The sequence below is a fragment of the Leucopleurus acutus genome (genome assembly GCF_964270905.1).
Source record: "Leucopleurus acutus genome assembly, chromosome: 8".
In the NCBI taxonomy this organism is placed as follows: domain Eukaryota; kingdom Metazoa; phylum Chordata; class Mammalia; order Artiodactyla; family Delphinidae; genus Leucopleurus; species Leucopleurus acutus.
In genome coordinates, this window is record NC_139151.1 from 103032160 (window position 1) to 103059866 (window position 27707).

General features: G+C 56.2%; 2 protein-coding genes across 2 annotated transcripts; both read left to right on the top strand.

Annotated features, from left to right (window-relative positions):
- Positions 1-1129: 1129 nt before the first annotated feature.
- TSGA10IP (testis specific 10 interacting protein) lies at positions 1130-9586 on the top strand (the record flags this gene model as incomplete). The annotated part of the gene is made up of 8 exons (XM_082844393.1): positions 1130-1276; positions 2150-2283; positions 2385-3073; positions 3243-3390; positions 5531-5701; positions 8220-8319; positions 8531-8655; positions 9529-9586. 8 exons carry the CDS (start codon positions 1130-1132, stop codon positions 9584-9586), a joined length of 1572 nt encoding a protein of 523 aa, XP_082700519.1.
- Positions 9587-10528: 942 nt separating this feature from the next.
- On the top strand, positions 10529-24615 carry SART1 (spliceosome associated factor 1, recruiter of U4/U6.U5 tri-snRNP). Its single transcript, XM_082845442.1, has 20 exons — positions 10529-10876; positions 12702-12759; positions 13133-13188; positions 13726-13852; positions 13969-14074; positions 14325-14402; positions 14517-14616; positions 14708-14850; positions 14939-15145; positions 15889-16013; positions 16093-16226; positions 16360-16493; positions 21956-22129; positions 22309-22419; positions 22743-22830; positions 23339-23429; positions 23519-23654; positions 24107-24196; positions 24299-24420; positions 24523-24615. Exons 1-20 carry the CDS (start codon positions 10564-10566, stop codon positions 24539-24541), a joined length of 2412 nt encoding a protein of 803 aa, XP_082701568.1. The 5' UTR covers positions 10529-10563; the 3' UTR covers positions 24542-24615.
- Positions 24616-27707: the final 3092 nt, after the last annotated feature.

Here is a 27707-nt window from a genome sequence, read left to right on the forward strand (position 1 = left end):
ATGTTGCCCAGGAGGAAACAGAGAAGGTACGTGACACGTGGAGGGGCTGGGATCTCAAACCCCGTACTTCCTCTGTTTTTTGGGGGGGTTTTTTGGCCATGCCCTGCAGCTTGCGGGATCTAAGTTCCCCCAGCAGGGGTCAAACCCGTGCCCCTGCGGTGGAAGTGCAGAGTCCTAACCACTGGACCGCGGGGAAGTCCCTTTCCTCTGTACTCCTGACCATCGTACTCTGCTGCCTACCAATAGTCATCAGTGATTTTTAGCAGTTTTAACCAACATTTACCGAGTGTGTTGCCTTTGTGATTTCATTGAATCCTTGCAACAAACCTACGGGATGGGCCTCTGATTCCAGTTTGGCAGAGGGGAGAAGTGACTTGCCCAAGGTCACAGACCGGTGAGAGGCTAAGCCACGCTACTCCATCTCCAGGGCCTCAGCTCGGCACCATGTCCCTATACTGCTGGTCACAGTGGTCAGCTCCCGGCATCTCACGGGGATTTACCATGTCAAGGCTTTTTGGCGATGCTTAGAAGTTTGGAATGAGGGCTGCATGTTCTCCCTCCAGAGCCTCCTCAGTGCTCTGGTTTGCCTGCTGCCTTGTTCCTGGACGTGGTATCCAACTTCCTGGCCTTTCCCGTCCTGTCAGGGCCTCGGAGGGTAAGTGGTTTGAACAAGATCTTGTTGTGAGGGTTCAGTTTGCCCCTTACATGGCCTCAGCAGGGGCTGAGGGGCAGCAAGGAGGCAGGCAGGGGGAGAGGGACACGGCAGGCGCCATCTGCCATCTTCGTAGGGTGTGAGGACCCTTTGAGACGGAGAGCCCTGAGACCCCTTTGATAGATAGATGGTGAAACACAGGCTGAGCAAGGGCAGGGGGGAATTGTACTCGGTCAACGGGGAGTCCTGCAGAGTCAGGAGCAGAGGCAGGCCTTGGCCCTGGATCTCTGGACTCCCAGGCCTGGACTCTTTCTCAGCATCCTGCCCAACTCTCCCCTCCGGAAGGAAGTAGGACTTATATATATACCTTTCCTGGCCTGCTTTTGCCAGAGCCCTTGAGACTGGCTGAGGACTGGTTGCCATAGAGACGGTCGGACAGGGAATTCCAAGGTTGGCAGATGTGGGGCGGGGCGGGGGATGGGACAAGACACCAACATGCTAAACGCCCACCAACAGTTGGTAAGGACCGCATCGGGGAGACCAGGGCAAGACACACCACAGCAGGCTCCAGGGACGGTCCCATGTCTGCTCAAGCTTCTCTCAAGCATCCCCCAAGCTGAGCAGGTGAGGGGGGCTCCTTGGGGGGATAGCCAATGGCCCAGAGGCAGGTTGGCTCTCTGGGGTGGGGAGGCTAGGGCTGAGGGAAGCCCTTGAGAAGCCACAAGACTGGAGCTGAGGCCCAGGTGAGAGTCAGGGAGGCCCCAGGCGGGCAGGGACTACAGGGAGGCCTGCAGGATGTCGGATGAAGAAAAGGATGATGCCCAGGGATGACTCCCAGGCTTCTGATGGAGCAACTTCTGCAACACTGCGGGAGGATCAGGATTTCTGGAAAGACAATGAGTTTTTCCCACTTTGGCTTAGTAAGTCCAGGGCCCTGTGGGGCATTCAGAAGAGCTATCCGGAGCCCAGAGGCAGTACAGTGCAATGGTGACAAATCTGGGCTCTGGAGACAGACTCAACACACTCAGGTCCTGGCTCCACTTACCAGCTGTGTGACCTTAGCCAAGTGATTTCACCTCTCTGAGCCCCAGTGTTCTCATCTGCATGACAGGGGTGATAGCGAATATCTACCTCATGGATCCTTGGGAAGGTTAAACGAGTTAATACTTGAAAGTCCTGAGCACCCAGTAGATGCTCAGTAAATAGCAGTTGTTGCTATTTTAATATTAATAATTCAGGTCATGATCAGTCAGTTTCAGTGGTAACAAGGGCCCAGAGGGGCCAGCCTGACAGAAAAGAATGGTCCTGGGACTTCCCTGGTGGTCCAGTGGTTAAGACTCCGAGCTTCCACTGCATGGGGTGTGGGTTCGATCCCTGGTCAGGGAACTAAGATCCCACATGCCGTGTGGCACAGCCATAAAACAAACAAACGAAAGAACAGGAGGGTCCCCTGGGGGAGCTACTCAGAGCTGGGCCTCCTCTCCTGTCTTTGCCCAGGGGAGTCTTGGGAGCAGTGATGGTGTAATTCAGGGCCAGCAGCAGAGGTCTGTGAGCACAGGGCAGATGGCAAAGAAGGACCGGAGGCCCAGGGACCGGAACAAGAAGGGGCAAGGCTCTGCTGAGGCTGAGGAGTAAGCAGCTGCAGAGGGGCCGGGGGGCTGCTGGGTGCCAGGCCCCAGTTGGGGCCAGCGCACAGACCCTGACCCCTGCCCCTTGCCCTCTCCCTCCTCAGTCTGGTCCCCTCTCCTCCTCGGAAACCCTCCTTCCCCTTCCAGTGGGTCTGGGAGAGCTTCACCACAGATGGCCGGGCTCCGCTTCAGCCGGGCTCTGCCTCGGCCCCTGGCCACCAAGCCCTGCCCTTGCCCCCAGCGGTCCATCGGCACAAGTCCAGGCGCAAGTCCACGGCCAACAACCCGGAGGCCCGTGGCTCCTGCTGGAAGACAGAGGCGCCAGATCCGGAGAGGAGACAGCAGCTCAGGGCCTGTAGATGCATCCCCATCCCTCCTGGCAAAGCGGGGGGCCAAGAGCTGGAGCTGCCTGAGAAGAGCTCAGGATCGGGGCCGGAGGCCGAGCCAGAAGGCCTGGGCGCTGAGGTGGCCGAGAGGGCTCTGAGCCCCGGGGAACCGCCCCAGCTCCCCAGAAGGGGGTCGATCTTGGAGGAGGAGCCATTTGCAGAGGCCACAGACGAGGCCGAGGAGGGGGAGCACAGGGTCCCCCAGAGAAGGAGGACTAGTTCTCCAAGAAAGGGGCGGAATTCTGGCGAGGAGGCCTGGGACGAGAGTGAACTGCGGAGCCAGGGGAGTGGCTCTGGCTCCAACAACCTCCGAGGACCACAGAGGAGGAGGCCAAGGGCCAGGGAGCTGGAGGGGCCGAGGAACCTGGAGAAGCTGCAGAGGCAGCTGCAGCAGGACTTGGACTGTGGTGAGCATGGGGCTCAAGGCCCGGGTTCCCCCACGAAGCCGCACAGTGCGGAGAGGGGCTGGAGCCAGCCACCTGGCTGGGTTGGGCTGGGCTGCGCTCCAGGTGCGGGGAGGGATTGCCCAAGGGGCCAGGAGAGACGGCAGTGCCTGATTTGTCCCTCTGTGCACAGATCCCGAAAAGCTGCCCTGGGAGCCATCGCGGGCTGCTGTTCAGGCCTCCCGCTGGAACAGGAAGGCCCATGCCTTGGGAGCTGATGAGACTTGCCTGTTTGCACACTTCCCTAACCGCACCTTCCACAAACGACAGGAGGCCACCAGGTGAGGTGGAGACGAAGAAGGGTGGGAGCAAAGCACAGGGACTAGAGAAGGAGCTAGTTCTTCATCCTCTCATTCATTCATCCTCTCATTCATTCCTTTATTTATCCATTCACCAGTCTTTCTGATCATCCAACCATCTGTTCATCCATCCACCATCCACCATCCATCCATCCATCCATCCACCATCCATGCATACATCTGTCTGCTTGGCCAACTGTTTATTGACACAAGCCAGTTTTCATTCACTTCCCATCTTCTAGCCATTCATTAATTTATTAGCTAAGTGATTAATGCGACATATATCAGGTATCTGCTCATGGGTCCTCAGGATATAAAGGTAAAAAGACTTGGTTTCAGCCCTAAGAAGCTCAAGGTCGGCTGGAAAAGGAGACAGATGGGCAAAACAGCGACAATGGCAGAAGAGTTAGATCATTACTATACTTAGGGCTTGAACGAGAGACAGTGGGAGCAGAGGGGAAGACAGATGGGGGCTGTTGACAGTGTCTAGGTGAGGGTTGATGAGGGCTTGGACCGGGTGGCCATGTGAGTAAAGAGAGGGGGATTTATTTAAAAGATATTTGGAGGCTGGCTCAGTGGGCCTCGGTGACAAGTTAGAAGCGGTAGGTGAGAACCCATTCAGCATCCTGATAGCACCCTTCAAGTCTTATCCTGTTATCCTTCCTTGAGACCTTTCCATGCTTCCCAGTGCCCTTAGGACAAAGCCCAGATTCCTTGGTAAGGTGTTGGGCTGTCTGTCCATCCCTTTGTACAGATTGAGGGCTCCTCCACGGACAGTGTCAGCTCTTTTTTTTTTTTTAATATTTATTTTATTTATTTATTATGTTTTTGGCTGCATTGGGTCTTAGTTGCGGCATGTGGGATCTTCTGTTGTGGCGCGTGGGCTGCTCTCTAGTTGTGGTGTGAGGGTTTTCTCTCTCTAGCTGTGGCGTGCTGGCTCCAGAGAGTGTGGGCTCTGTAGTTTGTGGCACGCAGGCTCTCTAGTTGAGGCGCCTGGGCTCAGTAGTTGTGGCACGCGGGCTTAGTTGCCCCGCAGCATGTGGGATCTTAGTTCCCCAGCCAGGGATCTAACCCGCGTCCCCTGCATTGGAAGGCAGATTCTTTATCACTGGACCACCAGGGAAGTCCTGGTGACAGATCTTTTTGATCACAGCCCCCGTCTGGCACCCTAAAAGGACCTGGCACATAGTTGGTGCTCAATAAACATGTGCTGAATGTATGTCTGCCTATCTGTCCATCTTTCTATCTGACCATGATTCAGTTGTGCATGAACTCATCAATACTGAGTTTCTGTCTGTGTCAGGCACTGTGCTAGGTGCTGGCACTGTGCTAGGTGCTGGGGATACATTGGTGGTGCAGAGGACAGACAAAGGATCCTGCTCTCATGAGGCTCACATTCTACTTGGGAAGGAGGATAATTGATAAAGAAATGAACAGAATGTATAGCTAGAGATAGAAAGTCCCTGGGAGGTAGATGGGGTGCTGAGGTCTCATTTTCTCTGACCTTTGAGCAAAGACCTGATTGACCAGAGGAACTGACCATCACATCTGGGGGAAGAATGTTCCAGGTGGATCTAGGTGCTGTCTATTCAACCGTCCACACCATCCATCCATCCTTTCATCCTTTCATCCACCCACCAATCACCATTTGTTTCTTTTTCCCATCCATTCATCCGTCTGTCCCTCAAACCCGTAGGCATTACCCTAGCTCCTACCAGATATAGGGGTCAGAGAGAAAAAAAGATCTGGGCCCTCCCCTCAAGGAGAGCTGCTTTGCAAGGGGACGTTGGCGATACAGGTGAGGTCATGGGTGTGTGTGCTGAGCTCCACAAGGCTAAGGACTGTCCGAGTTGGGGTACACCCCTGGCTGGAGTAGGCAGGAAGCTTCCAGGAAGCGTAGGGAAAGACCTTGGGTTAGGCCTGAGGGCTGAGCCCCCAGAGTCAGCCTGCATCCTGTCCAACTTCCACAACAAACCCCATTCCCCAGGCCCCTGGATCTCTGGGCTGCAGCAGTCCCTCCCTCCAGGCCCCCATACGCCCCTACCTGCCCCTGGCCCTCCATGAGGCTCCTGGTTCCCTGCAGACTTCTCCCACCCCTCTTCCTTTCCTCTCCCCACCCAAGAAACCGGCTGCAGGCCTGGGAGCAGCAGCAGCAGGAGAAGCGGCAGCAGGCCGAGCTGCGGCGGGCCCGGGAGCAGCGGCTACAGCAGCGGCTGGCTCAGTGCCTGGCAGCCTACATACCCAGAGGGAGCCGGGGGCCGGGGGCTGCCCAGCGCAAGCTGGAGGAGCTAAGGTAGGCCGGAGCTGCGGGGGGCCTGGAGGGGAGAGGGCAGGGAGGCGGTGCTGGGTGTCAGACCAAAGGACCAAGGGGAACCTGCCCTCACCTTCCCACGGGCTGAGCTTCCAGGGCCAGCCTCCCCACCAGGTGGGCAGGTCGGGCCGCTTTACAGATGAAGACACTGAGGCCTGGGAGGAGAAGGGGCTGGGCCAGGATCACCTTGTTAATAATAACAATTCCTGCAGCCGTCGAAGGCTGAAGTTTAAAATGTTCTTCTTGAATTATCACACTTTCAAATCTTGTTTTCTGATTTCAAATGCCAGGCGTGCTTACTATAAAAATTCAAATATTACAGAAATAGTTCATGGAGAATGTGAATAGTGCCTGTGATCCGGCTCCTGGAAACAGCCATTGTTCGTGGTCAGGGGAAGAGTCATCTGTTTCATTTTCTTCCTATATTTTGATCATAAAAAAGCAAATTCATATTTAAAAGCAAATCTTTCTTAGACTCATAAGAGGAGAGTGAAGTAGGTATCATCAGCACTCCCATAATTTTACAGATGAGGAAAGTCAGGCTTCAAGAGCTTAAATAATTTGTCAAAGGTCACAACAGAGGGGCAAAGCTGGGATTCCAACCCAGGCAGCCATTCATCTGCCCTGCTATGCTGCCTCGGAGAGCTCAAATGCCCAATCTTCAGATAAAGTGCACCAGGATCTTCCCCCCAAAGCCCAAGCTAGGGAAGGAGATAACTCAAGTAAATATGATGACCGATGCCCTTGACACTGCAGACCTACGGGGTGCAGCTGGCACCCAGGCAGCCCTTTCATCCAGGGAGAAGCGCTAGGGCAAGGTGAGTTGGGCGCTGCTGAGAGACTACAGGGTTCCTGCCCTGCAATGGGGCCCGTGAGGACTCAGGGGGGCTCTGATCACCTACTCTTTGAGGCTCAGCCTCATCACTCCCAACTTTACAGATGAGGAAACCAAGACTCGAGAGGTCGCGTGTACTTTAAAGGAATCCTTGGCCAGTGATCGGGGAGATGCCTTCTCCCTGCCGGACCTCAAGTTCATTGTTTCTTCACACGGCAGGAAGTGGAAGGCCAGACTCCAGTGGCAGATGTCAGTGAGAGGAGCGTTCCAAACGCACTCCTTTCATTTTCGACTTGGGAGAGGATATTTCCCACGGGGTGTCTCAGCCCTTCCAGCGCATGAACTTTGCTCTGAGCTTCATGGGAGACTCTGCCCTTCCCGGGAGGGTGGGCACAAAAGATATCTCCCTGTGGTAGGGAAGCTCCGTACTTTACTTTTATTCTGAGACAGGGCTGACATCCACTGACATCACTTCCTTTTTCGCTTAGAGCTCCAAGACATGGGCTTCCTCTCAATTCTAACAGAAATAGCATCAAGAACCAAGCAGGAAAAATGTACACAACCTCACGGGCAAGACCGAGACTGAATGCAGCTCATGCTTCCCCCACTCCCCACTCCTTGTAACTGCTGTAAAATCCCCTCTTGAACAGTGAAGACTTCTCTTTGCAGTGACTTCTGTTCCTGGCCATGGTTTTCAAGTCCACCTTTTTCTCGAACGGAGGAAGTTTCCTTCTCTGGCACATAGCCAAGGGGCCTGGCCCAGCAAGCCAGTGTTTTCCACAGGGCTCAGCATACTTGCCGGAAGTCCCAGCATGAGTTTTGGAGTCTTGTGTGCCTCTCCCCTCCCGTTCTGTCTGTGGGTGCTGCCACCACGCCCTTCGGCCTCTCTCGTGTGCTCTCCAGAAGGATGCCCGGTCCCGTGTGTGGTGTAGCCAGAGGGCCCCTCACTGCCAGGATGCACGGCTTGCGAGCAGACAGATTTCCGACAAGCGCACAGACTGGGTTTTTGTAAATGGGATTGTGCTTCTCCAGTGGAACCTAGATCTTTCTGGGATGTGTTCTTTCATTTGCAATACATTTCTTTAGTTCCTCTGTCCCATTTTCTAAACTATCGGCTTATAAGATCGACAGAGAATGCTGGCAAGCTTGTCCCATTCGGGCTATAGCACAGAGAAGAAAACTGAACCCAGAGCCCAGACTGGGATTTTGCCCGAAGTCACAGCCAACAGTCACAGCGTCTCCTCACAGGCAGAGTGTGAGAGGGTGCAGGGGTGGATGCAGAGAGGGGAGGGCTGTGCATGCAGATGTCCAGTTGCTCAGAAGTCAGTGCTGGCCCCTCTCCCTTGGTGACGGCTAGGAGGAGGGGCGAGCCTGGCACCGCCTGCAGACCTGGGTTCAGCGCTCAGTCCCTCACTTCCCAGCTGTGCAACCTTGGACAAGTCCCTTGACCCTCCTGAGCCTCAGGCGTGTCATGGGTAAAATGGGACAGATGATTCCCGCCCCACTGACCTCAGGAGAAATCCAGGGCAAGGATGGAAATCAAATGGTTTTGTAAAGCTAAGGGCAGGAGGACAGAAACCGAAAGTTCTTAATGAGGACAAGTGGGCTCAGGAGGGGGCCGGCTCATGTCCACAGTTAGCCGCCCAGAGGCCCGTCTCCCCGCAGGCGCCAGGACCGACAGCGCTTTGCTGAGTACCAGGCAGAGTTGCAAGGTATCCAGCAGCGGGTGCAGGCCCGGCCCTACCTGTTCCAGCAGGCCATGCAGGTGAGGCTAGCACCTGGGCAAGCACGTGGCTCCCCAAGACCAGAGCTTCTCACTGGCCGAGTGGGTGGGGAGATGAGGTGGGCGTGGGCCCCCTTAGTGGGACACCTGGGCTGCTGCCCAGCTGGAAGCCCTGGGACCCCCTCGGTAAGCAGAGGCTCACCGTATCCTCAGCAGCCCAGGTGAGAGAGGAACCCCGCTTCTCTCTCCTCAGGCCAATGCCCGGCTCACTGTGACCCGGCGCTTCTCCCAGGTGCTGTCGGCACTGGGACTGGACGAGGAGCGGCTGCTGGCTGAGGCAGGAAAGGGGGATACGGAGGGCACCCCCAGGAAACCCAGGTGAGGCCCAGCTGTGGGGAGGAAGGGCATGGTCACCAGCACTCTGCCCTGCAGGGCCTCATCCACCTGTCACCCTGCCCTGGGGAAAGGCCGAGGGGACTCCTTGAGCAGCCACACGGATCTACCGTGAATTCAGTCCTGCCCCGTCCACCCCCTGGCCTGGAGGACTCTGTCTAGCTTTCGCAGTCAGCAGGGCCTTCCCCAGGTGCTGTCCTCCATGTCACCCAAGGAAGGCGGGGCCAGGGTTATTTTCCCCACTTCCGATGAGGAAACTAAGGACCCCAGGGGTAGGGTCTTGCCCAAGGACACAGGAATGAATAAGCAGCAGAGCCTATCTGGGAACCTGCAGCCACCTGACTGGCCACACATCAAGCCCCCACTGTGGGCTGGTGCCACGCTGGTCACTCCACCTACCCTTATGCTTTAGAACAACTTGGTGCAGAGCAGGGGTTATGAGGCTTGAGGAGGGGAAGTCACTTGCTCAGGGTCACACAGCATAGGAGCCAGATTTGAATCCACATCTGTGATGATGGCCTTTCCCCTTCTACAGCCCAGGTCTCCTTGGTTATGGGGGTGGGGAGCTGCACATCCCAATGGCCTCTATCTGTGTCTTTATCTTTAAGGAGCCACAGGTCAGTGGGAGTGAGAATGGAGCACTCTTCTCAAGAGTCCCCCAAAGAAAGAACCCACTGGCAGCCAGCCTGACAAGCACTCCACCCCAAGCCCAGACCGAGTCCAGTCCCTGAGATAAAAATTAAATGCTTTGTGGAATGTACAGTGTGGGATTCCTGGTGGTAGTGGAAAGAGGCTGCAGGTTGGGAGTAGGTGGTGGCAGGTGGGTATGCAGCGCTCTTGGCTTGTTCCCAGGACGAGGAACTCTGGCTGTTCTGGCTGCCCCCTCCCAGCACACACGGCTCTGCCTCTGCCCTGAGGACTGAGCGGGGCATCTCCAAGAGCGAGAGCTGCACCTCCTAAAAATGCTGGGTGCTGGAATTCAAGAGTGAATAGGACACAATGGCTTCCGCCTTTGGGAACTCCCAGTCCTGTGGGGGAGGGGGTCGGACCATTAAAGGGGCGCACGGTGTAACAAACGGGCCGCCAGAACGAGCAACTGTGAGGCGGGGGTGTCAGGAGGGATTGTGTGGTCTGAGCTTTTACATTTAAGCAACTTCAGGTTAGAGTCCCTCTCCTCAAGGGGGAAAAAAACCCCTCAAACACACGGACGTGCCAAATTTTACATTCAATTTCAGGGGACTCAGACACGCAGAAGTTCATCTCGACCTCCGTAGCAGTCACAGGGCGCAAGTTAAAAACTCCGATCCAAGGAACGGGGGAAGGTAGCGTTTGCAGACAGTACTAGTTGTAGGGATTGGGAGGAGGCTGGAATGTGGAGCTGGGGGGGGTCTCAGGAGAACACGCTCGTCGTTGAACACCTGATGGAGCCACGACCCCAGGGAGTTCACTAGGAGGACGCCTACTGGAGCGGTGGGCGCTGGCCACGGAAAGTCCGTGAGGCAGTGGCTGTCCCGTGACTGAGGGTGTGCAAGCGGAGGGAAGCCTGAGAGGGGCTTTTCTGCGTCGGCGGTGCTGACTTTGATGGCCCCTAAGTCCTTAAAGTTCTGGGATGCCGTCTTACCCAGACCCGGTCGCACAGCACCTTGAGGCGCGCATGCGCAATTGGGCGACCTGCTCAAAGACTGCACCACGGCCCGAGGCGGCCGCGACTGCACAGTCGGGCTCCGATCCCGGCTTTCCCATGAACCTTTGGGGCCGGCTCCGAGGCAAGCGACGGAAGCAGCCGCTCTTGGTTTCCGGCAATACGACACCGGCTGTCTGGCGACCCGGAAGTGTTCCCATTTTGCGTTGTCGGGGCTCGGCGGTAGCCGGGCTCGGGGTGCACACACCACCATGGGGTCGTCAAAGAAGCACCGTGGGGAGAAGGAGGCGGCCGGGACCACGGCAGCGGCCGGCACCGGGGGCGCCACCGAACAGCCGCCTCGGCACCGGGAACACAAAAAACACAAGCACCGGAGCAGCGGCGGCGGCAGCAGCGGCGGCGAACGACGGAAGCGAAGCCGAGAGCGTGGGAGCGAACGCGGGAGCGGGCGACGCGGAGCCGAAGCTGAGGCCCGCAGCGGCGCGCACGGGCGGGAGCGCAACCAGACAGAGCCCTCCGAGCGGCGGGTGAAGCGGGAGAAGCGGGAGGACGGCTACGAGGCCGGTGAGGGGCGGGGCCTGTGCAGGGGGCGGGGCGATGGGGGGTGTCTGGGGGTGGTGGGCTCTGGGTTTGGAGGCCGAGCACACCAGGCCGAGGCATCGCCACACTCTCTTCGTCAGTACTGTAACGGGTCTTCCTGTGGTTATTTGGAATTAAAGGTTGTTTTTCTCTGTTAAACTTCGTGAGGGTAGAAATTTTCCTGTTTTCCTCAATTGGCATATCTCAGGTCCTCCCTAAGTGTGTTGAGTGAGTGAATGAAGTGGTGCCAGCACGTGCAGAGGCAAGAAGAAACCTGATATTGTGCAAGTTGTGGAGTTCACAGCAGAGACACGAGGCTGTGAGATAGGCCCTGTTAAGAAATTTGAACTTTGTCTTGAGAGTCGTAGGGAGCCATGAGTTTGAGCTGAGGAGTGCGCTGATTATATTCATATTTTGCACAGATCATTGTGTTGAGAACTGGGTCAAGGGCAGTGAAGATTGGAGGTGAGGTGAAGGCTGATGGTGGCCTGCACCAAGGCAGCAGCAGTGGGATGGAGGGGAGATTGGAAAGGTGTTTCGGAGGACGATGTGACAGAGCTTAGCACTTGGAAGAGGACGGGAAGGAGAAGAAGGAATTGAGGATGCTCCTTGAATTTTGGCTTGAGCGATTAGGTGGGTGGGAGTGCTGTCGACTGAACTTGAGGAGTTTGGAAGAGATGCAGATTTTTGGAGGGAGACAACGAATTCGCTTTTGGAGAGTGTTGCATTTGATGTGCATGGAGCAACCCAGCTTTTGGGCCAGATAGAGCAATTTGGGAATCATGAGAGTTCAGGTGGCAAATGAAGTCCCTTGAGAGACTGAGGAGTGAGAAGCCAGGGTTGGGAGTAGAACCTGAGAGATGCCAATGTTTTAGTAGTAGGCAGAGCAGGAGACTAGAAAAAGGAGGTAGGCTATCCTCCAAAGCAGGAGAACCGTAGAATCTTGTGTCATGGGATCTGTGGGAGTGATCAACAATGTCACACACCACAGGAGATCAGGCGAAAACCAGAGCTGAAAAGAATCCATGGGATTTCGAATTAAGGAGGCTGGTGACCTTGGAGAGAGCCTAGAAGGGTTGGGATGCAGGGTCCAGGTGGGATAAAAGGGAAAGAGGGAAAGAGGTAGGTTGTGAGGTGGGCCTGCCGGAAGGATGAGCACGTGGTGGCAGCTGGTTGGGGCAGCTCCGCCTGATGGGGTCTGGCTGTTGTCTCTGGTGTTCGGTGAAGTTATTTGCTGTTTGTGAGGTGGGTGGAGGAGGTCCGAAATGCCCCTTTATCTCTGTGACCCCGGTATCATCATAGAACAGGCACCAATAAGTGTGTTTCTTGACTGCATGAATTACACAGAGGACACGGTTATGTTGCCAAGGTGGTTCCTGCCCTGTGAGGAGAAACAGACCCAGAAATGACTGACCGTACTATGCAGTGCAGGGGAGAGCAGTTCATGCTGATCAATAATTGAACAGGACTCCACGAAGGAAGTGGCATTTCACTGTTGCATTCGGATAGGATTTTGTTAATCAGGGTGAGGCCAGAGAGGGCAGTGCAGGTTGAAAATACAGAATGTACAAAAGTGAAGAGGCGGCAAAGTGAAGGATGTAGAAAGCTGGACCTTTTGGATGAAGAAAGGAAGGTGTGTGGAGAGGTGGCATTCTCAGAGCCTGGGACTCAGGTAGAAGGAGCTCCTGGGGAGGAGGAAGCAGGCCCAGGTGCTGGTGAGGGCCTCTCGTCTTCGGCCCTGCAGCTGGAGCCAAGGCTGTGGCTGCAAGCCCTGTGTTCAGCTCCTGAGCCTTGCTGCTTCTTGTTCCAGCTGCCAGCTCCAAAGCAAGCTCAGGTGATGCCTCGTCACTCAGCATCGAGGAGACCAAGTAAGTACTGTCTCCTTTATGTTTCTGTGTTTTCTTACAAGCAGTTTCAGGGGCAGCTGTTTCGGGTGGCTTTCGCACAGTAACACGTTCTGATTGAAGTTGGAAGTTGCCACGTAAATCATCTTAGCCAACCATTTGAGTTACAGAAGTGGGCAATTAAGAGCCAAGAGGAAGGATGGCATTTCACTGGTTAGAGGCAGGCCAGGCCTTCCGCCTGATTGGGAGGCCAGTGCTCTTCCCAATGCTGGGTCAGGCCCTAGGTTTGGGACCCTTAGGACCACTCAGTCCCCTCATGTTTTCACCCCGTCTGTCCAGAAATGCATTCGGTGCTCTTTCTTTGACAGTTCCTAACACTTGTATCTCTTGCCTTCAGTAAACTCCGGGCAAAGTTGGGGCTGAAACCCTTGGAGGTCAATGCCGTCAAGAAGGGTGAGTGTGGGGCTGAGGGTGGGGGAAGGGAGGGCATTTGGGACCAAGGAGAGAGGCCATCTGAAGGGGTCTTTGAAGAAAGTGGGCACAGGTTCAGCACCATTCAGCAGTCCTGTGTGTGTGCTGGCAGTGGGCGCGGGGCCCTCCTTGCTGTTGTGTGGCGGATCTGGGACTCAGCTGCTTCTTGTAGTTTGAGCAGTTGGCATTGCATCCTCAGTCTGGCTGTGAGGTAGCATTAGATGGGCTGAGAGATGTGCACAGTTCCTGCAAACGGATCTGGGCTGTGCAGGTGCTAGTTTTTTCATTTTGTTTTGTTTTTGAAGTATGATCAGAGGGACTCTGGAAGGCATGGAGGGTCCCATTGTGCCGTGGGGAGACATGGGAGGGTGGGGTCGCGTGGGAGTAGGGAGGCACGGATTCTTCCCCCACCCATGGCCCCTCTGGCCCCCTGAGCTGGACGGGGGCAGCGTGAGTGGCTCCCTCCTCTCCCCACCAGCCTTGGGCAGGCATAGCCTCACGCCTGGGCCTCCCTTCCAGAGGCGGGCACCAAGGAGGAGCCCGTGACCGCCGATGTCATCAATCCCATGGCCTTGCGACAGCGAGAAGAGCTACGAGAGAAGCTGGCGGCTGCCAAAGAAAAGCGCCTCCTGAACCAAAAGCTGGGGTGAGGGTCCCAGCCGGGCAGGCAGGGGGAGGGCCCGAGGAGGCGCCAAGCAGCTCTGGAGTTGGGGTGGGGGAGCAGGAGCTGGCTCCCGGAGCATCACTGTCTTCCCTCCTCAGGAAGATAAAGGCCCTGGGGGAGGATGACCCCTGGCTGGATGACACTGCAGCCTGGATCGAGAGGACCCGGCAGCTTCAGAAGGAGAAGGACTTGGCAGAGAGGAGGGTGAGGTGCTGGGAGCTGGGGTGTCGTTCAGTGCCTCTGGTGGCCTGACCGGCTGGTGAGGCAGAACATGGACCCTAGGGAGGTGAGGCTGGGCTCGGGGCTGTAGGAGTGGTCAGTAGTGCCTGCGCTGGGTTTTCAGCAGCGTGCCTCCAAGTCCTGTGCTCTTTGCACTCACATTTAGTAAGGCCCCGCACCTTCTGCTGATCCTGAACAGCCTGAGGTCAGACGTCACCCCCTCCCTGTCCCATAGGCCAAGCTGCTGGAGGAGATGGACCAAGAGTTTGGTGTCAGCACCCTGGTGGAGGAGGAGTTTGGGCAGAGGCGGCAGGTGAAGCTGCAGCAGCTGGGGGGTGGGGGCGGGGGGTGCTGTCCTTGGTGCTGGGATCCCAGGGCTTGGTGGGTCGGGCTCCTGACCCGGCTGGACCTTCTGCCTCCCTTCTAGGTCCTGTACAGTGCCCGGGACCTGCAGGGCCTCACTGTGGAGCATGCCATTGACGCCTTCCAAGAGGGGGAGACTGTCATCCTCACCCTCAAGGACAAAGGTGGGTTGAACTGGGATGCTGTGGCTGGGGCCACAGGCACTGCTGAGTTGAGGGCAAGCGTGACCGGCCACTGCTTCCGCCCTGGCTCCAGGAGTGCTGCAGGAGGAGGAGGATGTGCTGGTGAACGTGAACCTGGTGGATAAGGAGCGGGCAGAGAAGAACGTGGAGCTGCGCAAGAAGAAGCCTGACTACCTGCCGTACGCAGAGGATGAGAGTGTGGATGACTTGGCACAGGCAGGCCGGCAGTGTGGGCTCTGGGCGGAGACGGTGGTGGCTTTTCAGGAGCTGGGTTGGGTCCTAACCTGTATTTCTTGTCTTTCAGCAAAAACCCCGCTCTGTCCTGTCCAAGTACGATGAGGAACTCGAGGGCGAGCGGCTGCAGTCCTTCCGTCTGGAGCAGGGCGGCGTGGCCGATGGCCTCCGGGAACGGGAGCTGGAAGAGATCCGGGCCAAGCTGCGGCTGCAGGCTCAGTCCTTGAGCGCAGCCGGGCCCCGGCTCGCCTCCGAGTACCTCACGCCCGAGGAGATGGTGAGCCCCGAGGCCTCCACCCGCACCTGTGACTAGGGTGGTGACCCTCCCTCCCCTCGGAGGTCACAGGCTGCCAGAATGAGCTAAGGAGGGGGATCAGGTGATCATGTGGTGCTTGGTCCCTGGGGATGCGCAGTCACTGGCAGCCCCGAGGAGGAGCTGTGGGCAGGCAGTTGGTGTAGACAGAACAAGGACCGTGAGCCAGGTGGCCCTGAACTGGTGTTCAGACCCTGCCGCTTAGCCAGCCTGTGCCTGGGGTGAGTGATGTAAGTACCAGGCGCCCCATCTGAAATGGGGATGGCGGGAGCCAGCTCTTGGGGGCTGATACCAGGATTGGTGGTGGTCTGGTAAGTGGTCATTCTACAGCTGCGCGTGGCTGTCGCCTTTGGGATGGCTGTGTGAATTCGCAGGTAGACTACTGGCTCAGTAGGTTGCTTGGCTCTGTGATTATGAGCAAGACTCTGCAGCCAGACTCCTGGGATTCACAATCCCGGCTCTCCTGCTTAGGAGCTAGCTGACTTTGGACGAGATACATAATCTTTCTGTGCCTCGGTTTTTCTCAGCTCACAGGCGGGAGAATAATCGCCCACACCTCATGTCTTGCCCATGTACGTAAACTACGTAGGACCACAGCCAGCGCAGAGTAACGCTAAGGCAGCATTCGCTCTCGTGGGCTTGTGCTGCCTGCCTTCCCCCCACCGCCACCCCGGCCTTCACGTTTCTCTTTTCTCTCTCCCCTTCAGGTGACCTTTAAAAAGACCAAGCGGCGAGTGAAGAAGATCCGCAAGAAGGAGAAGGAGGTGGTAATACAGGCTGATGACCTGCTGCCCCTTGGGGACCAGACTCAAGATGAGGACTTCGGTTCCAGGTGGGTGTGGGGACAGGGGTCGGTGTTGGCGCTGAGCCAGCCCCGGGGCCAGGGCTCACGCAGAGGCCTCTTCACACAGATTGCGGGGCCGCGGTCGGCGCCGAGTGCCTCAGGCAGACGAGGAGGCCCAGGAGGAGGGGGAGAAGGAGCCTGTGTCTCAGCCCCTGCAGTCAGATGACCCCCGCGTGGAGAACATGGACATCAGCGACGAGGGTAAGGGCCCAGCCAGCCCGTTTCGGGGGGTGGGAGGGCAGAGGGGGAGTTGGGGGCAGGGGTGGAAAAGCAGGGACAGGAGCCCAGGGCCCCTGGAAGTGATCTGAGCCGGCGTCTCCCGTGTTTCCACCAGAGGAGGGCAGAGCACCGTGGTCTGGGTCACCTGAGGTGCTGGAGGAGGATGAGGCGGAGCTGGAGCTGCAGAAGCAGCTGGAGAAGGGGCGCCGCCTGCGGCAGCTACAGCAGCTGCGGGACAGCGGTGAGAAGGTAGGGGGACTCCTGAGGCGTGGGTGGGCGCTGGGCCCTTCGGTGACAGGTGTGTCTGTAGTGGCCTGTCCTGAGGAGCACGTGCTCCCGCGCCATCGTAGGCAGCACCCGCATTTCAATTTGCATCCTCTCTTTTGTTTCATATGGTGTTACTGATAGATATTGGTAGATTTCTAGGTTTCTGCAGCGTTTCCACTAGGGGATGCTTTAGTGGTTGGATCTTTCCCTCCCTTCTTTCCTTCTGGAGTGTGTATTGCATGCCTTACTGTGTGTGAGGCATTGTCCCAGGGCTGGGGAGTCATTGGAGAACAGGACAGCCAAAGGCCTATGCCTTTCATGGAGGCAGAATTGGCGGTGAGCTTGTGAACACGAGTAAATGGTAATTTCTGATAGTGACTAGAGCTGAGCAGACCAGACAGGAGTCACCGGAGGGTTGGTCTCTTGGTTCGGGTGTTCAGGAAAGACCTTTCAAGGGGAGACATTTGAATTGAGACTGAAATGACACAAAGGAGCCGATCTTGTGCAGATTCAGTGTGGAGGTTGCGTAGACAGACGTTCAGGCCCTGGGGACAGCAGATGTCCTTTGGATAGACAACTTTAGAATGTTGGAGGACCAGGTAGGCTGGAGCAGAGTGAAGGGCTGGTGGTGTGAGCTGAGGTGGAGAGGTCAGCGGGGCCTTGAGGCCGTGGTCATCGCTGACCCTCACGGGGCACTGGCACGTGCCGGGCACTGCTTAAGTGCTTTATGTGCTGCTTCATTTAATTCTCACAGCAACACCCTATGAGGAAGGTTCTGTTTTCTCCATTTTACAGTTGAGGAAAACTGAGGCACAGAGGCGTTAGGCAAGTTGCCCAAGGTTACGTGACTGGTAAGTGGCCGAGCTGGAATTTGCACAGCTTGACTCCAGAGCCCACACTTGTAACCCTGCACCTCCCACCGAGGGAGAAAGTGGGGCTGGAGACAGAGGCTGCAGCAGCGAACCTGGGGTGCCTACTGTGTGGGGTAGCGTAGGAGGGGAGCCACAAGAGTGAGGCCTCCCTGAAGCCGAGGAGGGGTTTCGAGGAGAGGGAGAGTGGCGTCATCTAACACTGCTGAGGGGCAGGTCAGATTTGGCACCAGTGGAGACAGTGCCCTGGCAGAGACAGTAGCTTCTGGAGGATTGAGGAGAGATGGGACTCAAGGAGGTGAGGGCAGCAGCTGGGGATGATTCCTCAGCGCAGGAGCGTGAGGGCTTTTTGTTAAAGGGCCAGAGAGTAAACGTCTGAGGCTTAGATCTTGGCAGCAGCTACTCAGCTGCTCTGCCAGTGTAGCCAGTGGGCATGGCTGCATGCCAATACAGCTTGCTTTACGAGGACAGGCAGTGGGCCCCAGTTTGCCCAACCCCACTCTAATAGAGGATGGGAAAATGGGGCAATAGCCGAAGGGGGCGCGAGTTGAGGGAAGTTTTTCTTTCATAGTTAATGCGGAATAGCGTTAATATTTAAAAATTATGTGCGAGTGTCCCAGAGTCTACGGCTGAAAGGATAGTAAAGGTTACGTGGCCCGGTGGGATTAATCACGATTGGGTTTTCTACTGGCTGGGCCATTTACTGAGATGGGGGAGACTAGGGGAGGAACAGGTGTGGGGAAGAAAAGCAAGTGTTTCCTTTTGGTTTAGTTAGCTTTGAGGTGCCTCCTTATTGGAGGTGATTGATATTGAATAGGCAGTTGGATATATGACTTTGAACTTCAGGGGAGAGGCTGAGATGAGAGATACAAGCATGGAAGTCTGTGTAGCTGGGATTTAAAACCAGAGGACTGGATGGAATCACCAGGAGAGTGAGTATAAATAAGGAAGAGAATGTAGGGCTCCAAGCGAGGAGGGTAAAGAGGAGAGGGTGCCGTCCTGGAAGCCATGTGAAGAAAGGTCTGGAGTGGAAGCGTGTGAGCAGCTGTGGCGCATGCTCCAGAGAGTTTGGGTATCAGGAGGATGGGAACTGACCTTGGGATCGGGCAGCATGGAGGTCACTGATGCTCCCATCTTAAGGTCAGCTCTGTGGGGTGGTGGGAAATGGGGACTAGATCATGCAGGCTTTAACAAGGTTGCTGGACACAAGATTAATAGATGAACGTTGATTGTGTTTCTGTACACCTTCTGTACAGTCTTTTTAGAAAGTTGAAATTGAAACAGCATGATATTGGCATAAGTGTGGACTAATAGGGCTGAGATTGAATACAGGGACCCAGAAACAGACTACTGAGCCAGGACACGTGGTGTCCCAGTGTGAAAGGTGCTCAGCTCAATAAGTGGTGGTGGGACAATCAGTTACCTATTTGGAAAAATGTGAAATTGGGTTTGTACTTCACACCTTATGCAAATTCACTTAGATTAAGAACTTAAAAGTAAAAACTTAATATTTGAGGCCAAAGTAAAAAAATTATGTTTATGACTTCGTGGTAGAGATTCTTTTTTTTATTGTGTTAAAATACACATAATATTTACCATCTTACCCATTTTTAGGTGTATGGTCTGTGGTATTAAGTATATTCACCTTGTGTGCAGCCGTCACCACCATCCATCCCCATAACTCTCTTCACCTTGTAAAGCTGAAACTCTGTCCCCATTAAACACTAACTCCCCATTCTCCCTTCCCCCCAGCTTCTGGCAATCACCATTCCACTGTCTGTCTCTATGACCTTGACTCCTCTAGGGACCTCCTATAAGTAGAATCATAGAGTATTTGTTTTTATGTGATTGGATTATTTCAAGAGAAAGATTTCTTACAATATAAATGTAAAGCATAAACCATGAAGAAGAAAACAGACATTTTACTTAGAAATAAAAATTTTTAATTTTTTAAAAAAATTTACTTATTTATTTTTGGCTGCATTGGGTCTTTGTTGGTGCATGTGGGCTTTTTCTAGTTGTGGCGAGCAGTGGCTACTCTTGGTTGTGGTGCGTGGGCTTCTCATTGCAGTGGCTTCTCTTGTTGCGGAGCACGGGCTCTAGGCGCACGGGCTTCAGTAGTTTTGGCACGTGGGCTCAGTAGTTGTGGCTCGTGGGCTCTAGAGTGCAGGCTCAGTAGTTGCGGAACATGGGCTTAGTTGCTCCGTGGCATGTGGGATCTTCCCGGATCAGGGCTCGAACCCATGTTCCCTGCATTGGCAGGTGGATTCTTAACCACTGTGCCACCAGGGAGGCCCCTTAATTTTAATTTTAAAACTTTGTTTTATTTAAAATACATTATGAAGGAGAATTCCCTGGCGTCCAGTTGTTAAGACTCCGCGCTTCCACTGCAGGGGGCATGGGTTCCATCCCTGGTCGGGGAACTAAAATCCCACATGCCTCGATACGTGGCCAGGAAAGAAGAAAAACGACATCATAAAGAATGTAAAAAGATAGGCCAGAGGGAGAAGATGTTTGTCCATATGCAGAATGGCATTCAGAGAATTAGAAGGATAAATGACCACTAGAATCCCCCGCGAGGCCCAACCTCAGTAGTGATCAAGGAAAGGTGAGCTGAAACAATGACAGACTGTGTCACATTTGCATCATTTGGCAAAAATGTCAGTCTGACAACATCAAATGTCAGTGAGGATGTGGAGCAGCCAGAATTCTTAGCCACACTTTTCATGGACGTGTAAACGAGTCTAATCAGTGGGAAGACACTGACGAACCTTGCAGAGTGAAAGTGAGTGTGTTCCGTGCGGCTCACCGGTCCGCACTCTCACGTGTGCCCCAGAGAAATGCTTGCATCAGATTGCTTCAGCTGCGTTACTCGTGGTAACAGAAGAAGAACATCCTTGGTGCACTAGATAACTAAATTGAGGTATGATCGTGTCACGGAATATGATTCTGTAGTTAAAAGCTAATGAACTATAGCCGCTCGTGTCAAGATTAACCTTAAAATACATATATACTTATATATATATAAAAACAAGTCATAGTAGAATCATACAGTACGATTCAGATTGCATAATGTTTGAAAAATGCACAACAAAATAACAGACTGTTCGTGGATAGGTCTTTATGTGGTAAACTATAAAGGAAAGCCAGTGAATCATGACCACGGATATGTGGGGAAGAGACACTTGAGGTTAATAATGTTTCTCAGCCAGGTGATGGGGACATGGGTGTTTGTTTGGTGGTTGTTATTTTTTAAAATATGCATGTATTATAAATAACCCTTTTTTGTGTAGGATGACATTCATTTAAAAATGTAACATAATAAAATGAAAAGGGTTGCAAAAGTGAACATGGAGACTAGAAACTTCTCGGAGGAGTTTGCTGTCAGGGGGCAGAGCAGGAGGGCTGCGGTATTGAAAGGAGTTTTTTTTTTTTTAAATTTATTTTTGGCTGTGTTGGGTTTTTGTTGCGCGCGGTCTTTCTCTGGTTGTGGCGAGCGGGGGCTATTGTTCGTTGCGGAGCACAGGCTTCTCACTGCGGGGGCTTCTCTTGTTGTGGAGCATGGGCTTTAGGTGCACAGGCTCAGTAGTTGTGGCTCGTGGGCTCTAGGGCGCAGGCTCAGTAGTTGTGGCGCACGGGCTTAAGTTGCCCCGCGGCATGTGGGATCTTCCCAGACTAGGGTTCGAACCCGTGTCCCCTGCAGTGGAAGCACGGATTCTTAACCACTGTGCCACCCGGGAAGTCCAAGGAGGAGTTTTTAAAAGAGGGGAAAGCGACTTCCCCGGCGGTCCAGTGGTTAAGACTCCGTGCTTCCACTGCGGGGGGCGTGGGTTCGATCCCTGGTCGGGGAACTAAGATCCCACATGCCGCGCAGCCAAAAATAAAAGAGGGGAGATCCTAGGTCATCCCTGTGTGCTTGTGGGAACGACACAATAGAGGGGACAGTGAGTGTAGTCAGGAGGGGGGTAGTGTCAGGAGCAGAGTTCTGCGGGCCCTTGGAGCCGTGCCAGGTAAGGTGGCCTGAGGTGGGAGCAGGGCCGGGCGTCTGCTGTGATGGGAGGGCAGGCAGGGTGGGTAGCTGGTGGATTCAGTGCCAGAAGCAGGTGGAAGGTCAACAGAGCATCTAGCCTGCAGCCTTAGGGACAGGGTTCCGGGGGGAGGGATGTCTACGCCGAGTCCTAAAACTGGAGTTTCTCAGGTGAAGAGTGGGTGGCAGAGGAGTGGCGGGAGAGGCCCTGGAGGAAGGCGTGCGTGTGAGGCTGCAGGAGTGAGCTGAGGGGCTCTGGAGAAGGGTCGGCCCAGGCCCGGTCATGAAGGGCCTTGTGGGATTTTGGATATTAATTCAAAGGGCAGTGGGGAGCCATTGACGACTTTGGAGGAGGGAAGCGAGCCAGTGAGATCGGTGCAGAGCGCAGAGCAGATCGGGGTTCAGGGAGAAGTAGAGACCGGTCTGGTCTGCCGTGAGCAGTGGGAATGGCTTGTCATACTGCCACCACGGAGGGTCTTGGGTTCCCGGGTCTCTGTGGCCCCACCCCAGAAACTTGCGGGTTTGCCCACAGCCACTCCCTCCCTCAGGTGGTGGAGATCGTCAGGAGGCTGGAGTGTCGCCAGCGGGGCTGGGAGGAGGAGGAGGATCCGGAGCGGAAGGGGGCCATCGTGTTCAACGCCACATCAGAGTTCTGCCGCACGCTGGGGGAGATCCCCACCTACGGGCTGGCCGGCAACCGGGAGGAGCAGGAAGAGCTCATGGTGGGTCCTCGGCAGCCCAGCGCCCACACGCTCCCTTGGCCTGCTCTGCTCCGGGGGCAGGGGCGCGGCGTGGGCGGCAGTGTCGGCCCTGCCGGTCCTCAGTGCTGAGCCCCAGTGCTCAGGTGGGACGGGCCGGCTGAAGGCTGGGCCGCCTGGGCTGAGCCTGATCTGTCCTCTAGGACTTTGAACGGGATGAGGAGCGATCGGCCAACGGCGGCTCCGAATCTGATGGGGAGGAGAACATTGGCTGGAGCACAGTCAACCTTGATGAGGAGAAGCAGCAGCAAGATGTGAGGACAGGGAGGAACGGGGCTGGGGCCGGGAGGACATGAGAGTGGAGACCCCGCTGCCTTGGGGTCAGGAGCTGGGCTGGAGGCCCAGCTCTGTGCCTTCCTAGCCGTGGGGCCTCCATGTCTCAGAGCCTTGGTCTCCTCATGCGTACATGGAGTGTATAAACCTCACGGGGTTATTGTGGATTAAATGAGACGTCTTGTCATGCAGGGCCTGGTGCATAGAGAGGTCCACAGTCCAGTGGGGGGTGACTGTTGGGTTGGAGGGTCAGAAGAGCCCGTGTGGCCCGCTTACCACCCCCATCATTCTGTGCCACCCCCAGTTCTCTGCCTCCTCCACCACCATCCTGGATGAGGAGCCCATCGTGAATAGAGGGCTGGCAGCCGCCCTGCTCCTGTGTCAGAACAAAGGTAAGGGGCTCGGGGCAGCCTTGCTGGGGCCTGGGTGCTGTGGCGGGAAGGGCAGGCGAGGCAGGTGCTGGCGCGGCTTCCCCTGGTCCCTTCTGCTGCCTCTTCCTCGTTTCTGATGCCATGAGCCACTCCTTCCCCTGCACCCTGGTTCCAGGGCAGTCTTAGTAGCAGCTGGCCTTCTGTGCTGCATCACCCCATTTTCAATGCCCGTGCTCACGTATTCCCCTGCAAAGCATCCTTTGAGGCTTGGTGTCTCCTCTGGGGAGGAGTGTGGGGAGCTGAAACAGTCCAGGCTGTGGCACAGAGGCCTTGGCATTAGGATCCCAGTTCTGCCTTTTACTTGGCCAGTGGCCCCTGACAAGGACCTGACTCTTGTCTCCGTTTCCTCCATCTGCACAATGGGCCTGATGTCCGTCCACTCCCACAGCACAGCTCTGAGGGTCTCCCAGTGGCCCTGTGCTGTTGGTGGGTGCTGGGCAGCCTGGAGTCTCATAACCCCTGTCCTCAGGGCTGCTGGAGACAACGGTGCAGAAGGTGGCCCGGGTGAAGGCGCCCAACAAGTCCCTGCCGTCAGCCGTGTACTGCATCGAGGACAAGATGTGAGTGGGGCACCAGCCGGGGCCGCACTGCCTGGAGCCTGGGCCGGGGGGGCAGCGGCTCACACTGAATCCCTATCCGTCTCGGGCAGGGCCATCGATGACAAGTACAGCCGGCGGGAGGAGTACCGAGGCTTCACCCAGGACTTCAAGGAGAAGGATGGCTACAAGCCTGACGTCAAGATAGAGTACGTGGACGAGACGGGCCGGAAACTCACTCCCAAGGAGGTGAGCGGGGCCTCTGAGGCGGGGCCGCGAGGCAGAGCCGCACCCCAGGGTCTGGGCTGGGGGCTGGTGGTGTCTGTGTCTCTGGCAGGCCCGGTGGTCCCCCTCGCAGGCCTGGCGGAAGGGTGCCTTTGCTGGCCTGACCCTTCACTCTCACCGCCGGCGGCCCTCGCGGGGCGGCCGACTCTCCCATCTTTTCTTTGTCTTCCACCCGCCAGCACTCTTCCCCACATGCTCCCTGGGTGTGCTGCCCCCTCGCTCCAGCCCCAGCCCCGGTGCCCCGACAAAGTCCATCCCCCCCACTCTGCTGGGGGCCCCAGAGGGTGCTGGGGCCGCTGGCCTTCTCCCATCCCCTCCCAGCCACCCCACCCCACCCTGGGCCTAGCGCTGCCCCTCCCCTATCCCGTGCGGCTTGGGCGGCTCCAACACGGTCCTGCCCCCCTCCCCCATCGCAGGCTTTCCGGCAGCTGTCCCACCGCTTCCATGGGAAGGGCTCGGGCAAGATGAAGACGGAGCGGCGGATGAAGAAGCTGGACGAGGAGGCGGTGGGTGCCCGAGGGGTCGCGGGGGGTGCCTCGGGACGCGTGGCGGGCAGCTGAGGTGCCGAGGCCCGCTCCCACCCGTGTTGACCAACCCTGCTCCCGCAGCTCCTGAAGAAGATGAGCTCCAGCGACACGCCCCTGGGCACCGTGGCTTTGCTCCAGGAGAAGCAGAAGGCCCAGAAGACACCGTACATCGTGCTCAGCGGCAGTGGCAAGAGCATGAACGCGTAAGTGGGGAGGCGGGGCGGGCACAGGGCCTCGCGGTGCACGCGTGGGGTCGGGGAGGCGCGCAGCCGCTCTGCAGCCTCACGCCCCTCTTCTCTCCGCAGGAACACCATTACCAAGTGAAGCCGACCTCCCTTCTGATCCCCTCCCGACTTTAATATTAAATAAAGTTCCCTCCTTATTTTTTCCCCCCCTGGTCATGGTGCAGATTCCAGGGTTAGACCTGGGAGGAGGGCAGGTGGAGGAGCATCAGTGACACTGCCCTCAGGCTCCATCCATCATCACCTTTGTGACCTTGGGCAAGTCACTGAACCTCTCTGGGCTTTAATTCTGCCATTTTGTACCATCAAGACACCTCTGCTTCACAGGATGTCTTGTGACAATTAAATGAACTCATTCGTTCGTTCACCTGCAGTGCGAAGGTGAGCAAGACCCCTCAGAGGTGGCTTAGAGTGATGGCCTCTGCCAGGTGAGACCTGGTCCTAGGTGACACAAATAACTGAACGGAGATGCAGGGCGAAAGCTAGCCTGGATCCTCTAAGGCGGTTCTCCAGCCCACCCTGGGCCCCAGCCAGCTAAAGAGAAGCCAGCTGGTTCATTTTCTCGCCCCCTCCCCTGGCCTCCCCGGTGTGGTTGCATGGGTCCTGGCCGTCTGTTGAAGGCCGTGCCTTATCCTCTGCAGGGCTAGCTTTTGGGTAAGAAGTGGAAGGTGTTTTAGAGGCTCAGTCACCCTGGTCTCTCCCAGCCTCCAGAGCCACAAGTGGCACTGCCCTCCCCGGCCAGGACGGGCGGGGCAGGGACTGGGGGCAGCGCAGGGTGGAGGCGCTAACCGAGGCTGCTCCGTGATCCTGTACCGCCTTGGTGTGTGTGGAGCGAGAGGCTGAGAGCTCCTCGGAGCACCTCCTGGGAGCTGTGTCCGGTTAAGCAGGGAAGAACTCTGTGAGGGGCGAGCAAGAGCCTGAATCAAGGGAAAGGTGACAGCTGGCTCCCATGGGAGTCCGACCGAACCAGTGCCCACCCTGACGTACACCCGGATGCATTCCAGACGCTTCACGGATTTTTTTTTTTTTAATGAAACGAAGAAGAGTGGATAACTTTAGGGTGAGAGAAATGTAAGCAAGGGACAAAAATACAGTTGCTTAGCACATTGCCTTTGATGACAGTTTTTGCGTGGCAGACCCAGCAAGCACCAGCCCCTCGTGCTTTCTTGCGCTCATCTCCTCGTTTTGAGGTCTGATTCTGATTTAATTTTCATCTGGGCTGCTTCCTCATGGAGGGTCCCCGTAGGATGCCTAGCCCAGATCTGGGATTTGGGGAATCTCAGTCCATTTCTCCTGGAAGCCTCTGAGGCACGTCCGGTGTTATGGATGGGCAGTCCAGTGTCCCTGGTGGCATAGCACCAGCTCTGGCCGAGCTCTTGTCAAAGTTCACACCGTACGCTGTGCAGCCTGTTAGGAGGCTGTCACCATCATCAGAGCCAGAAACGACCAAGGCCTAAAGCAACGGTGGACCAGGGTCAAATTGACCAGGTTTGGCCCAGGATGCCTCCCAACGCTGACCCTGTGACTGAGGAGACAGTAAATAGTGCACCAGGGGCTAGGAGGGGCTTCCAGGGACTCGCAGGGGCCTCTCCAGAAAGCCTCCCTGCTTGGCCGTCTGCTTCCTCTGAGACATCCTGTGGCCTCTGGTCCCCAGGCCCCGTGCTTGCCCTTCCTGGCCCGAATGCATGCTAGCTAGTCCCCTCCCCAGGCTGTGCTTGCCCCTGCCGGGGGCTGGGAAGCAGCAAGGCGTCAGTTCAGCTCTCTGGAGGTGGGAGGGGCTGGGGGCCACCAAATCTTTTGAGGCCTGAGCCCCCAGCGCAGGAAGAACCATGGGAGAAGGTGGGGCCCTGCCAGCAACACTTTCCCCCTCAGGAACTGCAGGCAGTGATGCCTCCGCACAGGCTGGTGTGAGGGTCACTGAGGTCTTAGCCAGGGCCTGGGGGCAAGCTGGCTGGGGCACTAACTCATCTGGACTGCTTTTCTATTCACAAGCTGTCTGACCTTGGGCGAATTACCACTGAGTCCGTGTTTCATCTCAGACTTCCAGGGCTGGTGTAAAGCAGAGTTAAGAACGTTCATCCTTTCATTACTTCAGCAAATGTTTACTGAGCATCAGGGCTGCTGGGCCTGAGGGTAAGGAGCAGGGCCAGACTGGCTGCCTGGGCCCGTGAGGATCTGATGGGTGAGCAGCCGTCGAGCAAGGACACCACCAGACGTGAAGGGGATGGGGGGAGTCCATGCCCTTCCACGTGACACAAGGCCTTCAAAGGGGCTCAGAGAGCCCAGCTTTAATTTACAGAAGCCCATACATCTGCCTCTCTGCCACCGGCCCACGTGGCACCCTCACCAAGGTATAAAGGCCTGCCCAGGATCCCTTCGCCACTCCCAGCTGCTTCATTCCCTGGCCAGCCCCCAAGAAGGCCCTTTCTTCTGGGCCTGGTGATGGAAACCTCGGCCCAAAAGCCGATTATCCGAAGTGGGTGTGGCCTGCAAGTGAAACGGGCAGGATGGGTCCCCTCCTCACTCAGGTGGTCCTTCTCCCTCTGAGCTGTGCCCACACCCTGCCCAGGTCCACTGAACCCCTTCAAGCCCCAGCAGCCATACCCAGGCTGTGGCTCCTGTCAGCTCATGGTCCAGTTCTGTCGTTTCCCCACAGCACTGGGAAGCAGCAGGGTGTCCCCTGCCTTCTCCCCTCCCCCTCCCCAGGGCTGCCTGATGAAGCCTCCCCAGTTCTTACCCTGGAGGCCCAGGCAGGGCCCTGCCAGTTCAGGCACCCTTCCGAGATTTGTTCTCTGACCCCCTGGGATTCTGTGAGTGTATCAGAGTTCTCCAGAGAAACAACCGTTAGGATATGCACATATATGAGGAGGTTTATTATAGGAATTGGCTCACGTGATTATGAGAAGCCCCAGATATGCCATCTCCGAGCTAGAGACCCAGGAAAGCCGGTGGTGTGAGTCTCAAGTCTGAGCCTGAAGGCCTGAGGAGTGAGGAGGAGACGGGTGTCCCAGCTCAAACGGAGCAAACTCGCCCTCACCGCCCCCTCCCCGTCCTCCTCAGGCTCTCGGGGCGCAATGGGTGAGGCCCACCTGCATTGGCGAGGGGGCCTTCTGTACTCAGTCTACTGCTCCAAATGCTAATTTCCAGAAACACCCTCACAGACATAACAGAAGTAACGTTTTACCAGCCATCTGGGAATCCCTGAGCCCAGTTAAGTTGACACACAAAATTAACTATCACAGTCACCT

What these genes read in the sequence shown, in the direction of transcription:
- SART1 (XM_082845442.1), top strand. Translation starts at nt 10,564, where the DNA reads ATGGGGTCGTCAAAGAAGCACCGTGGGGAGAAGGAGGCGGCCGGGACC. An exon ending in GGTCAATGCCGTCAAGAAGG is followed by an intron (nt 13,189 to 13,725) that starts GTGAGTGTGGGG and finishes CCTCCCTTCCAG; the next exon opens with AGGCGGGCACCAAGGAGGAG. An exon ending in AGGAGCAGGAAGAGCTCATG is followed by an intron (nt 22,130 to 22,308) that starts GTGGGTCCTCGG and finishes TCTGTCCTCTAG; the next exon opens with GACTTTGAACGGGATGAGGA.